We start from the raw sequence: 16,917 nt of genomic DNA, 5'->3' as shown, positions 1-16,917 counted from the left end.
GCAGCACCATAGTCACTACACATTTATTTTGATATTTGCAAGATGGTAAAATTTCCGGTGAAAGCCCACTATGACATTTCCGGAAGACAAAACTTAGCAATACCACTCCCTTGAACTTCTATTAGTCATTTTCCCTTATTACATAATATATGATTTGAGAAATCATCGCACATCCCAATAGTGCTAGGGCCTGACTAAGCCAACTTGCAAATATTAAATTGAATCAATAACAAACATGTCTGGCCTTTCATGGATGTAGGTATATCTACAGCAAGTGTGAAAATTCATATAGCTCCTTCATTTGACTGAATATTGTGTTGTTCCGTACATATGCATGAGAACAGGGTCCTGATGAAAGTACTGAGCCAGACATGCCATTAAATCTGCATTCATTTTTCTTGACAATCTTCAATTCTTAGTATGCTTCCATCTTATCTGTAGAATTTTTCCTGCATCTGCATATATCTCTCAGAGATTGCGTTAGAGGTTGAATATGAACATAGGACTGCAATAGATTGATGATAGTTATTTTTCTCTTAGATTTACAGTTTGAACATTGCTGTGAACTTATAATCAGTTGGAAAATGAAAATGGAAGGTACTGGTATGTTGTAATACGTTCTGGCTCAATAATACAGGGATTTCAGAATAGACCATGTACACCATCTGATTTATCAAATGTATCTTGAGACAACAACAAAATTTTCAGTATAATGCATAAATGAAGACCCAAAATTTTGGGCTCCACAGGGGTGATGGTGTGAAAACCCCACAAAAGCTCCTCCTATATAGTTTTTTGGGAGGGATGTGTCTGCATCCCCAATTATGTGTTCGTAAGACAATAGGTACATATTTCTGCTGTTCCCCATGATGGAGCCCTAATTTTTGCAAAACTTTTAGGGCCTTCATTCGAGAAATAATGTTGGGAGACTTGATGAGGTTTTGTTTGTGTAAAGAGCAGTATTGTCCGAGGTCAAATACACCATTCCCAGGCTTCATCCAATAGGTGTTCTCATCAAATCTTTATCCAATATGAAGCTTTGGCACCCTGTGATGCAATCAATCAGGATCCCATCAAAGATTTGAGTATTGATAGGTTGAAAATCTAATGCTTGTGGAATTGGTTATGATGGAAATATTGTCATTGAAGGACAAGGACTGCATTAATTAAATGCAGATGATGGTAATATATGACATTGATATATTTACTTCAGAATGAAGCAGCAAGAGGCAGTGATATATTCCTTGGATACCACAAATGGAGCCTAGTTACACACTACGGCAATTATGGACTCACAACATGCATGGAAGAATTGTTACATGGAAGAATTTTAGAGAGTTCAAATACAAAAGATCAATGTTTTATCGTACTGGGTAAAGAAATCAATGCACAGACAATAGATATGAATAGCAAAACTTCTTATTTTATTCGCATAGGCCAAAGACATTACATTATGCTTGAATGATATCTCCTTATTAGATGCTTTACAATGACCCGAGAGGGTGTATAAATACTTTCCGAAGAACTTTCTTGAAGGAGTCCGTCGGCCACATACAACATGTCGCTACATACAACACTTACAGTCTTCTTCTCTTAGTTATTCGTACACGGAGGTGCATTACTTCTTTCATGGCAGACATTCAACTTTGACCTATTCACTACATCGAACACTTCCTTTCTGTCTAGCATCCATAGTTTTATTGCTTTGTTATCGCCCACTTCCCAAATCTGGTATGGTCCGACCCACTTAACTTTGAACTTGCACGGTTTGATCTCATTTCGGTTGTCGTACTTCAATACCCACTGTCCGAGTTGAAACCTGCTACGCCTGTTCTGTGTCATCTCCATATCGCCCAGTTTGTTCCCGAAGCTTGCTACCATGGACTCCGTCAACTGCCCTTTTTGTTTGTCAATAACACATTCACTCTGTACTGCTACAACTTTTATTGAACCCTTCCTCTTTGTTGCCTGTGCAAATCGTATCGTGTGTCTTCCTTGCTGCCGGTACCTTTCTGCTATATCTGTGGTTCGACGTAATACTTTCTTCCTACACGGTCGTACAGTGGAATCTTTCCTTCTTTTGGGTTCGTATTGTATGTTCTTTCCTTCAGCTTCAGTCATACCCGCCTTTCCATCTTTGGCTTGTCTGTGTTGCTTCGGACATTCATTTCCTTCTTTTTTACCTTTGTCGATCCTTAGCATATTACAACTCGGAAAGAGCTCATAATCCTCCATTTGCCAGTGGTAAAGACCTTTTACTGAATCCAGATCGTCATCTCCTTCCAATCGTAGGACTCCCTTCTGATCGGGTTCCATACTCTGCCTCCTCTCATCCTCTTCTCCTTCGGAATTCGACGATAGAGCTTCGTATCCAACCATCTGAGTGTGTAGATCGATGACATACTTTCAGCCTTTGCTTTCAAGTGATAAAGTATTTTTTTTTCAATTGTGCTTCGCCTTAGCTTGTATCAACCACCCCCGGCCCAGAATGGCATCATATCCTCTCCGCTTCAGTGCGATCACGACGAAATCCAACAAGAATGGTTGTGTTCCAATCATCATTGGTTGCGTTGTGAGTACTCCCAATGGCTTGATTCCATGTTGATCGGCCGTTAGCAGTTGGAATGTAGGCGGCCATAATGTCGGCTGTCCCAACCTTTTCCAGGTGTCTTCAGGCAACACATTGACACCGGACCCTTCGTCCACAATCGTTTCCGTCAATACAGTCCCGAGAATTCCCATTTCGACGACTCCCGGATGGCGTCCGGATGAGAGGGCTAACAGCATCGGATCTTCTGCACTTGCGCCACTTTCTTTCTTTTTGTCCACTGTACTTGCTCCACTTTCCTGCTCCCTTCCATGTTCTCCTGGTAGTTTAGCAGCGGGAACGATGTTTGTGAGTGCTGATCGGAGCTGAGGCATAGTGAACAATAGATCATTTATCCTGACAGGTACCTCGGCTTGCAATATTTGTCGTACAATGTTTTGTTCTGCGCAGTTCCGTACGGAGGTACTAGGCGTGTCCTTCAGGTGTGCTGTTTCTATTTGCGTTGCTCTCTGGATCTCTGCCTGTGCTTCCTTCAGTCTCTTCTTTTCCTCCGTCGGATTGGGGTATAGCTTCGCCTGCTTCCGAGTGATTGCCAAAACTTCTTCCTCGTCCGTCCTGATGGTAATCAAGTTTACTCCAGACTTCGGGCACTTAGCATCGTCATGATCGCCAGGTCCCCACCATCGGCATGCAACTTCGGTGTGTTCGCTGTTGTGCACTCTCGGGCGAAGTGACCCCACAGATTACATGCGCGGCATTGAACTATCGGCCGACCATTTGCATCATACGGAATTCGACTTCTTCCACCATTATTGTTGTTGCCGCTATTGTTGTTGTTTTGATTGCGTCGGTTGTTTCTATATCCACCCGATGTGGCACCTTCCATACTGGTGTCCCTGCTCCCTCCTGACGCAGACGCTTCCTGTGTCAGGAACATTTGCTACGGTGTTCTTATTTTTAGATTGAAAGGGCATTCCCTTACCAAGTGTCCCATAATCTGGCAGATCTCGCAAAATTGCTCATTCGGGCAAGATCCCTTCGTATGGCCTTCCTTCTTGCACTCCGTGCACCATAGCTCATTGCCCTTAGCCTCCTTGTTCATGTTCTTGAACTCCATCATCCGAATCATGTCTTTCTAGAGGGCACAGACCTTCTTGTTACTGCCCTCATCATCGCTGCTATCTTCTCCTGAAGATGCTTTGTCATCTGAATCGGACGAGCTGCTTTTCTTCTTCTTTGTTTTCTGGTCACTTTCGAGGTTCATTGCCCGATTGTACGCTTCAATGTATGTCGATGGTGGCACGATCTTCATCTTCTTTCGTAGCTTTGAGTCAAGGCCTTCAATGAACCATCTCTTTTGTAGCCCATCAGCTGGCTTATTCTCCATTTAATTGATCAGGTCCTTTAACTTCCTGGCGAAAACTCGGACTGTTTTATTCTTCCCTTGCTTAGTATTGAATATCTCCGCTACAATCTCATTATTGTTTCGCAATATTTGAAATTCCGCAATAAATTCCTTCTTAATATTATCCCAACTGTTTAACTTTTGTGGATCTGTCTTAGTAAACCAATCAATTGCAACACCCTATAGGGTAGCGGGAAATTGTCGGATCCATTCGTTTGTATCTGTTATGCCATTTTCCCTCCAGATCGTTACACATGTTTTATAATGTCGGATCAGATCGGCAGTTCCTTCACCATCAAATTTAGGCAACTTTTCTTTTGGTCCTGCCATTATTACTAGAGGTTGTGGGTTTGGTTGTGTACCTGTGCTATTTTGCACTCCCGCGTTGTTTTGCACTCCCGTGCTGTTCTGCACACTCGCGCTGTTCTGCACACCTGCGTTGTTTCCAACACCCGTGCTGTTTTCGACACCCACACTGTTTTCGATACTCGCGTTGTTTTCAACACCTGCGCTATTTTCAACACTTGCGCTATTTTCAACACTCGTGCTGTTTTTGATAGTCGCGCTATTTTCAACAGTTGCGCTATTTGGTGAAGAAGGGTTTTTGTCAACTGAAGCTGTTTGTTCCGGAAGAATATCTTGGATGAAGAGTTCACTCCACGCTCGTGCTCCCTCGGCACTCCGAGCCGTGCAAGTCAATCCCCTTCTGTCCGGATTCTCTTCCCTCGGTGTATGCAGGTTCAAAAACTCCTCCCTCGCTTCTTCCACCAAATCGAGCCGCTGTCGAGTCTCTTCCAACAATTTTTCAGTGCTTTTGTGTCCATTGGTAACTTGCTGAAATCTCCGTCTGCGTTCAACCTGTTGTGCCAAAATTAAATTTTCCTGCGCAGCGCGTATTTCGTCCTTTTCCTTCAATTGATTCGTATTCTTATTCAACTGATTCAAAATTTAGTCTTCATCCGTCTGTTTGTGTACCAGGTCCATCGGGCAATGGCGCCAAATGTTTTACCGTATTGGGTAAAGAAATCAACGCACAGACAATAGATATGCATAGCAGAACTTCTTATTTTATTCGCATATGCCAAAGACATTACATTATGCTTGAATGATATCTCCTTCTTGGATGCTTTACAATGACCCGAGAGGGTGTATAAATACTTTCCGAAGAACTTTCCCAAAGGAGTCCGTCGGCCACATACAACATGTCGCTACATAACAAGAACCTTTCTGAAGGGATCCGTCGGCTGATACACAATATTTACCTACGACAATCATTAAACATTAGAGAGCAGCAACTTATATCAGTACACGAGGAGAATGATATGATTAAATAAATAGAGTATATGTCAATCCATCATTGATATACAGTAACTATTAAACATCAAAGAGCAGCAACTATGGAACTATTAATGTCAATATATCAGAGTTGTTGACGGAGATAATATCTGAACAAATATGTAAGAAAAACCAAAATGAACATCTCAAACTTGAACAGGAAACTAGAACTCATAGACGCACAAGAAGGATATTTGTATATATCAGTGAAGAATCATGGTCTCTTGAGCATGCAAGGAAGGGAATGTAAGTCGCCCATGGCTATACAGCCACGAAAATGCACTTCCTTTACATTGCTTTTTCTAACTTTTAAAAAAATTAACTGAGTCCTCTCCTTCGTATGGAAGTGCAATTTCGTGGCTGTATAGACGTCACCATGTAAGTCCTGTATCATAGCCAACCATAAATCAACAAGAATCCATGTAATAAGCAGTCAAAAGAAATCAATAAAATAAGCCCAAATATTATTGGGAGGTGCCTGCTTGCTAAGTGCCTTGAGATGCTGTCAAGTGTTTTAAGAGTTTGATTCATACAGGAAGAAGTGATTCGGTGAAAGTATCTAACCAAATAGTCTAATCTATGTCACCAAAACAAATGATAAACTAAGAATCGCGTCATGAGATAATTGAATTTGGAAGAACAGAGAGTATGCCAAATATTATGGTCAGCAGTGATGAAAGTTCAATGGACAACAAGCTCATTGAAGACAAATATTAAACCTGGTACCAATTATGAAAAAATATATGCATTTTCTGGACTGCCAGGTTAAGAAATAATTATCAATGTGCAGAGATCGATACAGTTTTGATGTGAAGGTCGACTATAAGGAAATGAATTGGTAGAAGCAGATATACACAGTGATCCCAGTTAGAGATGATAAGTGGCAATTTTGATAAAGTTTTCAGCAGTAACAGAATAAAGAAAAGCAGCAGCATATAAATGAATCAACGGCAATGGGAAACAACAAACAACGATTACAAAGCTCTTCACAACAGCAATACAAATAAAACAATTAAGTGTGCACAACAAATCAAGGAAGCCACGAAAAATGCTCCGGTGGATAGAATAATGTGAATTCTCCAGAAATACAGAAGACATATCATGCGCAGAAATAAATAAGTATTGAAAGGAGACAAATTTGTAAATAGCAATTTCAGCGTGAATTGCATATTGGTATACTTGAACGGTGGAGTAAAATTATTAATTTGGAGAACACTATTGAAACATTATATTCATAAATGAATGATAATCTACGCAAAGTATACAGATGCTATTAAAGTCACATTTTTATAAAGTGATATAAATATTGACTACAAGGAAAAATTGAAGGCCCAATATAAAATCGCCTCGATACAAATGTTATGTTATATATTAAGATTGATAAAGACAAATCAGCGGTGGTTTATTAAGAGGTTAAGAAAATTAAAATTGAAATGTCGTGATGTGGAAGAGATACGATGTTTTGGAAAGTCACTTTCAAGCTATGTGTAAGATATAAATAATGAAAAATAATAAATAAAGATGGAGGGGAGCCGTGAAAGAGATATATAAAAAGAAATAAGGAGGAATAGAATGTTATTTGCAGTTTTTGGTCTATTGAATATTGTAAATAAAGCACAGACTATTTGCACTCATTTTCCAAATTTAATGCAAGAGCCCTGTTTTCCTTAATAATCTTGAAAGCTGAAAATCAATTTTTTTGCTCAGATTTATCCCTTGTGATTATTGATTTCAAAATCAATTGCTACTAATGGAGAAGAAGATAATTTCAATACAAGTTTTTGATTATCAGAGTTTGCATATGAAATGTTGTCTATGTGAATTTTGTTTAATTAGTTTTCTCAAAGAAATTAAATTCAATTAGACTAGGGTTTGTGTTGCCAATTAAAGCTTCAATCTATAAAGTAGTGGATGGTATAGCATTGTCTCTCAGGGTTGTATATAAGGGTTTGGAAAAAGTTTGACTCTATTTGCCCAAGGTTGGATAAGGGACTGGTCTGCAATTTATTTTGTGAAAGTGGGTTGATGTCTGAGGTCTTGAAGTTCAATATACTACCATATCCATAATTCATAAACACTATTGCTTTCATTTAAATAACATTCATTTCACAAGTAAAATCAAAAGACATTCATATAACTTTATTTTGATCGAGTTCAAGAATTTTGCCAACTTAAGAACTCACAAAGTCTAAATTCGCTATAGAAAAGCTTTGAACTAAGTAATCAAGGTTTAAGGTGAAGGTACACCCGCCTAGGTTTAGCGAAGCCTAAAGTGTAGGGAAATTGAATTAGGAGATCATTTCCGTTCGTTGGCCAAAATTGATTGAGTAATCCTATTGGAGAATTGACAAAGCTGTTGGATTTCCAATCTGTGGTTTTGGGAACCAACACCCCATTTTCTGTAGAGATTGGGGATGCATCTTTTTTTCTTTTATTAAGAAAAGAGGTCCATTTTTTTCAAAATTATAGAGGAAAAGAGGGTGGGCCCCCCCAAACCCACTCATACCCCTTTTAGAACCTTACACACACCTTACATGTAACCCACCCACCCATTTGCATCGTTATTGACAAATACCTCCTCATTATTGCTAATGCAGCTGTGAACTTGAAAAGGAATGAAGACAAAGAAAGGAGAATGTATAGTTTATGATTAGCTCCCCTTTAAATATTATGTCGCTCTCGCAAATGAAATTCTACCTATAATTTATGGTTGGCTCCCCTTGAATATCCATGTTGCTCACACAAATGAAATTTATGGCACAAAGGCATAAAGTTTTAAATACTCACTACTTGATATATGACAAATTTCTATAAAATCTACAACTAATGTTAAAGGCATGCCAAGGAAGTTGGATACAATAGTTTTCTTGATATGTCTTGATGCTCTCTAAACAATGAACCATTGGGATCAAATATCCAGTCACTCTTATTAACATGGTGTTCTAAACTTGGAAACATGGTGATTCTATGTTCATCAATAGAAAATTATCTTGGGTCCCTGTAGTTATTAAGTAAACATTTTTCTATCTTCTTATCTATTCAATATAAACATAGTATGCATTTTTGTAGCTTGATATTTTTGATCTGTTTTTACCAATATGTAATATTTGAGAAATATTAACACTTATAAATTCAAATTTCCCTATGTATATATTTAAATATCGTGATACTGTGCTGTTCCCAAGAAATGGCCTCTGGAATGTCATCGGTGAAATGCATCTTGGCCTTTGCATCATAGAGAAGCTGTAGAACTTAGTTTTTCAGTCCTTGTTCATATGGACATCAGTCATAGATCGAATGTGGTAGCCTCTGACCCATAAGTTGGACTTTGACGCTGCTTTCTTACGGGTCACTGCCATGGTTAGTTGTAGTCAAGCATATTTTAATCCTCACATTCCTCTGCTTTTCCTTCTGTTCTGGATGACAATACCTGTTTTTGGTATACTGTGTTTGAGAAAAAAGAGACTGCCCAGAAATCTGCCACCTTGTGATTTCTATTTACAGTGCCTTACAAGCAGCGAAGTGTTTGATATCATGCACCATGCACAGAAGATCTGAGTTTTATTTCTTGCATAGGCTGTAATCCCATGCTAACTGCCTTTTCCTCTTCTTTTTCAAACCAATACTTCAATGCATTGCAACAAAAGAGTTAAAATGCTTATTTTATATGCTTGTCAATGGGCGAAAATGATTGTTAGCGTCTCTACTGATTGAAAATTGTAGTTCTACATCTCATGGATATAAAGCCAATGCAGGCATGCCAACTAAGGAGGGGCGGTGTTTTCACAGAATTTGCATTGGAGCAACAAGGAATATCAGCTGATGTAATACGACAAGCCTTCGTAGCAACTGAAGAATCTTTTTTGTCTGTTGTGACAAACGCCTGGCCTGCAACACCAGAGCTTGCATCAGTTGGATCATGCTGTTTAGTTGGTGTAATCCATGAGAGAACTCTTTATGTGGCCAATCTGGGAGATTCACGTGCTGTGATGGGGCGATTCATAAGGTCTACCGGAGCAATAGCTGCTGTGCAGTTATCAACAGAGCACAATGCTAGTGTTGAAGCTGTTAGACAAGAGCTTCATTCATTACATCCAGATGACAGACAAATTGTGGTTCTTAAGCGCGGAGTATGGCGTGTAAAAGGCATAATTCAGGTATATTATTGTGCACACATAGTTTCCCTTTTCTGAGGCTTGATTTCTTCCAAATAAGGAGTATCTATGAACTTTAGAATCAAAACCACATAGTAGTGTTGGTTGTCATGTGCAAACTATGTATTTTGGTAATTGAACTGTTTAAATGCCTTATAAGCTCAGACTATTCAGTAAAAATGATTAGTGTAGAGTTCTTAACTCTGGTGTATTTTGACAATTTTTTTTGTGCTATATTGTTAAGTAATCATGAATCATAAGTTTCGCCACTTCACACATATGAACTGGGGAATATTTTTATTGCTTTTGCCAACTTTTTATCTTAGTATGTGTGTCATCAATCAATATTGAGACAAATAAAGGAAGTCAAACTAGTTATATAATTTTGATGAACCTCCTTTTACTAGTGGTTGTACTTTTGACATTTTAAAATCAATTTCATACAAAGTTCTGAAATCTCCACTGGGCGTTGGAGATTATATTTTGTGGCTAACATATATTAAATTGAATGTTTTATTTCCAAAACGTTGTTAAAGTTCCTTTAGTTTTATCATGATAAAATGTTATAGGGTTAACTAACTAATTCCAAGATATGGCTATTCTGTTTTTGATTCAGTAATAGATTTCTTGGTTCTCACTTTCCATGCATCAGTATTACTCTGAGAGATTACACAGATCCTGACAATTCTACAGAGGACAATCATAATTTTGCAATTTTGGCTTCAATTTTCTTGAACATCCTTTATAGAATTCTAAAGGTCTTACTAAATGTTGTATATGAAATTTTAATCAGCATAGAGTTTTAATGACAGAGCAACTGAAAATATTATGACTAGCAATTGAACCCATAGGTTCAGTTTCTAATTATGGTAAACCTTTGTTAGTGATAGATAGTTTACCCATATTCATATCTTCAATAGTAAGGAAGATGATATAAAATGTTTGTGATGTTGTAAAAGGGGCACTTCTAGGTTCAGTAGGCACTGATTGCTTTCTAATTATAATAAACCTTTGTTAGAGATAGATAGTTTACCCATATTCATATCTTCAATAATAGGGAAGATGATATAAAATGGGGTGCTTCTAGATTGGAAATCACTAATATAGAATTCTACAGAGGACAAACATAATTGTGGAATTTTCGCTAAATTTTTCTTGAGCATCCTTTACAGAATTCTAAAGGTCACACTAAATGTTGTATGTGAAATTTTAATCAGCATAGAGATTTAATGCCAGAGCAACTGAAAATATTATGACTAGCAATTGGACCCACAGGTTCAGTTATTAATTATAGTAAAACTTTTTTAGTGATAGATAGTTTACCCATATTCATATTTTCATTAATAGGGAAGATGATATAAAATGTGTGTAATGTTGTAAAAGGGGTACTTTAGGTTCAGTAGGTGCTGATTGCTTTCTAATTATAATAAACCTTTGTTAGAGATAGATAGTTAACCCATATTCATATCTTCAATTATAGGGAAGATGAAATAAAATGTGTGCAATGTTGTAAAAGGGGTGGTTCTAGATTGGAAATCACTAAAATAATTCAATATTTTTTTCAATAATGTAAAGGTATCCTTTTTTACTCACGTTGGACAAGAGTTTACAAAATAATCTGCAAAATTTACAAACTTGTCTTCACAAAACCAAGAAAACTTCTTTCAATGAATTTTTGTGTGACATTTTTTTGCAAACTGTCCTCTTGTTTATAGAGGATTGCATACATATTGTTCATGTAGGATATTTGTAGATTTGACACTTTTTGAACTTAGGCACCATCGAGAATAGAAGACCCCAAGGTTTGTGTTTTCATTTTGCCTGCTGATCTGCATTTCAATGTCTATTGCTTCTCTATTTATACTCTGACCCCGTCCTTTGTGTTTGTCAATCCCCTAGCTTACTTGTAATGTCCCTAAGGTGGCTACCTTGATGAAAGGATGCCACTCACCAAAAAAATGTTCTCTCATACAAAATTATATCACTAGAGTTATGCTGCTAATAGCATGGGTAGACTTGTGGTGTAGACTTCCTTGCAATATTATGATCTTCACAAAGAATTAATATTTTTCTGATATATACATGTAATATTTACTTTGAATGTCTTTGCTCTCTCTCAAAATAATAATGATCCTATTTGTGCTTATGGTGTCTACCTTTCAGTAATGGCTTTATAGATTACTTTAGATTAGTATTATCCTATATTTTTAGGGTCTAGTTTATGCTACTATTCCTCTTAGTAGCTTTTAGTTTGTACGAATGTGGAAATCCGCTGATATAATGTTACTTCTATTAGGAATATCAATATATAATTATCTAAATATATGCAACTGATTTTCATACAAAATGGCTACTGTCAACATGGATTAAATATTGTAAGGAAGATGCTTATATCTCCAACTATAGTTATCCTGATTTATGATAAAGACATCTTCAGATTACAACTGATAAATTGTTGTAAATACTGATTCAATGATTTTGAGTGGACATAGTTTTACCATACTAGACACTAGTCATTATAGTTGCTATCTCCATTTTCAGGATATCTTTTGTCTTGTCTTTGAGCAATTATATCTTTGATCTTTTTATCTGACTTCTCATTGTTCTGCTACATCTATTTCAATTTTTTGATTGTTGGATGTTGACTGGGCTTATCTGTGAGTTGTGATTGCTTTATATAGACTACCAATTCTTATATGGGCTGTGTATGAGTATGAAAGTTTGATTCCTGTGTATAAAATGGAAGACTACAAATTCCTATATTATATCTTTGCTCCCTTAATATATATATCTTTTGTCAACTTCCAATAAATTCAATGTATTCTGCTGGCTATAATGGATACCCCCAAAATCTGCTTGCAAGTATTCACAGCTAAATGGTAATTTTATCAAACACTTAGCTTGCAGCCTCTAATTTCCCATTATGTGCTACAACCCTTATGGCTCAAAAAGGTTTGTCTGTATTGTGTTGTGTTTGGCATGTAACATAAATATAGGAATTGAAAAACATAACATATATCGTAGAAATAACCAGCACACTATATTTATATTGATTTCCAAAATTAATAAACAAGTGCAAAGCTGACTCACTGAATACTCTAGCAATTAATCGGAACAATCATTGTTTAGATCGAATAGTTGCATTGACCTGCTGCAAACAATATGTAACTACTACAGTAGCCTGATATAGTAACCCGGCTGCTACAGTAACACGGTTGCTATAGTATGCAGTTGCTACAGTAAATCGGCAGCTACAGTAACTTGCTACAGGAACTCGGCTGTAACTTTAAATGCACCCTAATCTGTTTGATAAAAAGCTGATAGCAATGAATTCCAAAGGCCAAACCCCAAGGAAATGACGTCTAGAATGTCACAAGAGAGGATAGACGTCCTCTAATGCCAAAAACGGATCTGCTACTCATGCATTGATTTCTTCTCATATTCAATCTGCTGAATGAAGCCACTCATGCTCCCTTATATTCTTTCTCCAAGGGTCGATTCCACTCACATGAGCAAGTGGGATAAAAGACGTGTGATATAAAACATATTAAAATAATCACTTATGTCTCCCTTGGGCGCCCCTTTTGATTTGTACACATTCCCATAAAATTTAATATTAAAGTAACACTTTAATTTATTACAACTAAATTAATTTTTACTTTAATAATACTTCAGGCATAAAAATATATTAGCTATTGAACTCCGAATAGCACGAGTAATAGCTTGTTCGAAAGCTCTTGCCGCGGAGTATCAAATTCAATCGCTAAAACTAGCCTCCCCTATGTCCTACTGACTTACTAAAAATAGTATGCCTAAGACTGAGTAAATCAACTCCGTTTTGGCCCAAACTGGAGATGACTAGGTCAAAATACTCTAAGATCCCTTTAAACTCTTCCTTAGCCCTTGGGACAGTGTAGAACTAGGCTAACGCACACACACTTGGTCGACTTCTAAAGTGGGGACATTACAGTTCGCCCCCCTTGAAATTGCTTGACCTCAAGCAATCTCAGTCCAGCCTGCTGAATAACCTGCTCACTCTCCCATGTAGCATCCTCCTTTGGTAGGTCTTTCCATCTAATCAAATACTCCTTCACTATCTTGGTTTTGAGTTTCCTCTCTCGGGTGTCTAAAATAGCCTCAGGTACTAACACGAGCTTCCCCTCCTCATCGAAAGGGGGTAAATCTGTAGAAGGAACTACACTCTGACCAATGGCTTTCTTAAGCCTTGACACATGAAATACATTGTGCACCCGACTGCCCTTTGGAAGCTCGAGTTCATAGGCGACTTGTCCCACTTAGCGAATCACCCTGTAGGGACCATAAAATCTAGGCTTTAGCTTCTCTGCTTCGCTCCTCTTGAGCGATGACTTCCTATATGGCTGTAGGCTCAAATACACCATATCCCCTACCTTGAAATTGCGCTATACCCTATGCTGATCAGCATACAACTTCTTTTGATTTTGAGCCTGTTGTATGTTCCCCTTGAGTGCTCTCAGGATATTCTGACTATCCTGCAACAGGTCTTTGGCTTTGGGCACTCGATTGTTCCCCAAAATTAAATCCATAAAGCTAGATGCTTCATACGCATACAATGCCATGAATGGAGTCATCCTGATGGTCATGCGATATGTGGTATTGTAACAATACTCTCCCATGTATAACTACTTGACCTACGCTCTCTATTGCGCAATCACATAGTTCCGCAAATAGCCTTTCACCCATTTATTTACTATTTCCGTCTGCCCATATGTTTGAGGGTGGTAACTCATACTAGGTGTAAGATCTGTACCACACAGCTTGAACAACTCTTGCCAAAAGGTGCTCATGAACTTGCTATCCCTGTCACTAACAATAAATCTTTGTATCCCATATAACTTAAAGACCTCTCTAAAGAATAAATCTGCAACTTGTGCTGCTGTATAAGTAGAAGGAATAGCAAATAAGTGAGCAAGCTTTGTTAATCTATCTACCACACATAAATACAATCTCTTCTTTGCACTCGTGGTAAACCAATGATGAAGTCTATAGAAATACTTTCCCATTTCCTGTCCGGAATGGGCAAGGGCTGTAGTAAACGAGCAGGAAATGTGTGCTCTCCCTTTTTCTGCTGAGAAACTGCACACTCCCTAACATACTTCTGAACATCATCCTTGAGCCCTCTCCATGAGAATTGCTCTCGGATCTGCCTATAGGTCTTGAAGACCCCTGGATGCCCAACTATAGGTGCATCATGAAATGCCCTCAGAATCTCCTCTCTAAATTGTGATGTAGGGATCAAATAAACCCGGTCTTGAAATCTGATCAACCCATCCAACATTGCACACCTATCATCTTGAATGGTGCTCGTAACTATCCCAGAAGCCCAATCATCTCTTGCATACTCTATTGCAATTCGATCTCTCTAATCTCCTGAAACCTCTGCTAGAGCACATAAATGAGGTCTTCGAGATAGAGCATCAACCACCACATTTTTCTTACCTTTGACAAACTCTATATCAAAGTCATAAGCCTGCAATTTAGTAACCCATTTTTGCTGCGGATCATTAAGATCACGCTGACTCATGAAGTATTTAATGCTATTGTGATCAATTTTGATCACAAAACGTCCATCTACCAAATATGATCGAAATTTGGCCAATGCATGCATTATGGCCAATATTTCTCTGTCGTAGATAGAATAACTCCTCTCAACTCCTCGGAGCTTTCTACTCTTGAATGCAATGCGGTGTCTCTCTTGTATCAATACTGCTCCTATCCCGTCTCCTGAAGCATCATATTGAAGCTCAAATGGCTTTGTGAAACCAGGTAGAGCTAGAATCGGACAAGATGACATCACCTGTTTGAAGTGGTCAAAACATTTTTGCGCTGCCTCTGTCCATGTGAAGGCTTCTTTCTTGGTAAGATTTGTCAAAGGTGCGGCAATCTGTGAGAATCCCCTAATGAACCTCCTATAAAAAACACATAAACTAAAGAACCCCTTAAGCTGTGTAAGGTTTGTGGGAGTAGGCCAATCCACAATAGCTCTAATCTTTTCAGGATCAATCTGAACACCATCGGCACTAATGATATGCCCAAGGTAAAGGAGCTTGGTCATGCCAAACTTGCATTTTGATTCCTTGGCATACAATGACTCTCTACCCATAATAGATAACACCTCCAAATGTTGCAAGTGCTCCTCCCAGGTCTTACTGAAGACCAAGATGTCATCAAAGAAGACCAAGACAAATCTCCTCAATTGCCCCTTGAACACCTGGTTCATACAACTTTGAAATGTGGTGGGTGCATTGGTTAGCCCAAATGACATAACCATAAACTCGAAGTGGCCATAGTGACATCGGAAGGCTATCTTCTCGATGTCCTCTGCTTTGATCCTGATCTGGTGGTATCCATATCGTAAATCGATTTTGGTAAAGAAGCGTGCCCCATGCAACTCATCAATCAACTCATCAATCTTAGGAATGGGATACTTGTTTTTAATTGTTTTCTTATTTAGTGCCCTGTAATCGATGCACATGCACATCGTCCCATCCTTCTTTACTAGAACTACTGCTGAAGCAAAAGGGCTCTTAATAGACCTAATATGCCCCATCTCCAATAGCTCCTTAATTGCCTTCTCTATCTCATCCTTGTGTTTCTTAGGATGGTGATAGGGGGTAATCATGATTGGTTTGGCTCCCTCCTCGAGCTCAATAAAATGCTCTGTTCCCTTGTCAAGGGGAACCCCGTGTGGAATATCGCCAAATACTTTAGCATGCCTATCAAGTATCTCTTGGATATTTGGTGGATGACTCTTTCCTTGTGGCTCTTGTGGGGCTAGCATAATGAAACACTCTATTGCCTACTCTATGTCATTATGCCGAAAAAGTCTTTACATTCTCCTCAAGGAGACTACTCTGCAACTCCCATCCAAATGTCGTTTCAGTACAACAGTTCTTCCCTCATGTTGGAATCTCATCTCTAGTTTTGCTAGGCTGAGTGTGAACTCAACTAGCGAGGCCATCCATGTCATGCCGAGGATGACATAATAGTCTCCCATGTCTACTACATAGAACTCATCCTCCAACTCATAGCCATCTCCAAACCTGATGTGAAGACTAGATATCTTCCGAGTGCATAATAATTTGTCACCATTAGCTACCATGACTCTAAACCTAGCATGCTCCTCAATCTTTAAACTTCTCGTGGCTACTAACCGTGTATCTATGAAGTTATGTGTAGCCCCAGTGTCAATGAGAGAGATCACTTTCTGCCCCTGGATAGTACCCCTGACCCTAAATGTGATCGCCTTTTGAGCCCCTGTCAATTGTGCCAACGACCTATCATCCTTAGGAATGATGATCTCCTGTGGAGTGCTACTCTCATCTGAATTAGAGTGCTGATCCTCCCCCTTTGACTGTGACTCCTCTGTTGAAAAATACTCCATTTGATTTGCCTTAGCCTTGAGAGGGCACTTATGAGATAAGTCCCAAGGATCT

At 38.5% G+C, this 16,917-nt stretch overlaps 1 protein-coding gene across 3 annotated transcripts in view; it reads left to right on the top strand.

The window, feature by feature from the left end:
- LOC149553255 (putative protein phosphatase 2C 60) overlaps positions 1-16,917 on the top strand; it is a 107,513-nt gene that overhangs the window by 21,341 nt on the left and 69,255 nt on the right. For all 3 annotated transcript variants that reach the window (XM_089788721.1, XM_089788720.1, XM_089788719.1), the window contains one exon: positions 9,078-9,445. In XM_089788721.1, coding sequence (XP_089644847.1) covers positions 9,078-9,445 — 368 coding nt within the window. The remainder of the gene's footprint in view (positions 1-9,077; positions 9,446-16,917) is intronic.

This window comes from Cupressus sempervirens, chromosome 6, assembly GCF_028749045.1.
Source record: "Cupressus sempervirens isolate cs-2001-9-10 chromosome 6, ASM2874904v1, whole genome shotgun sequence".
NCBI lineage: Eukaryota > Viridiplantae > Streptophyta > Pinopsida > Cupressales > Cupressaceae > Cupressus > Cupressus sempervirens.
Note: the sequence above shows the minus strand (reverse complement) of the source record. Positions and strands in the feature narration are given on the sequence as shown.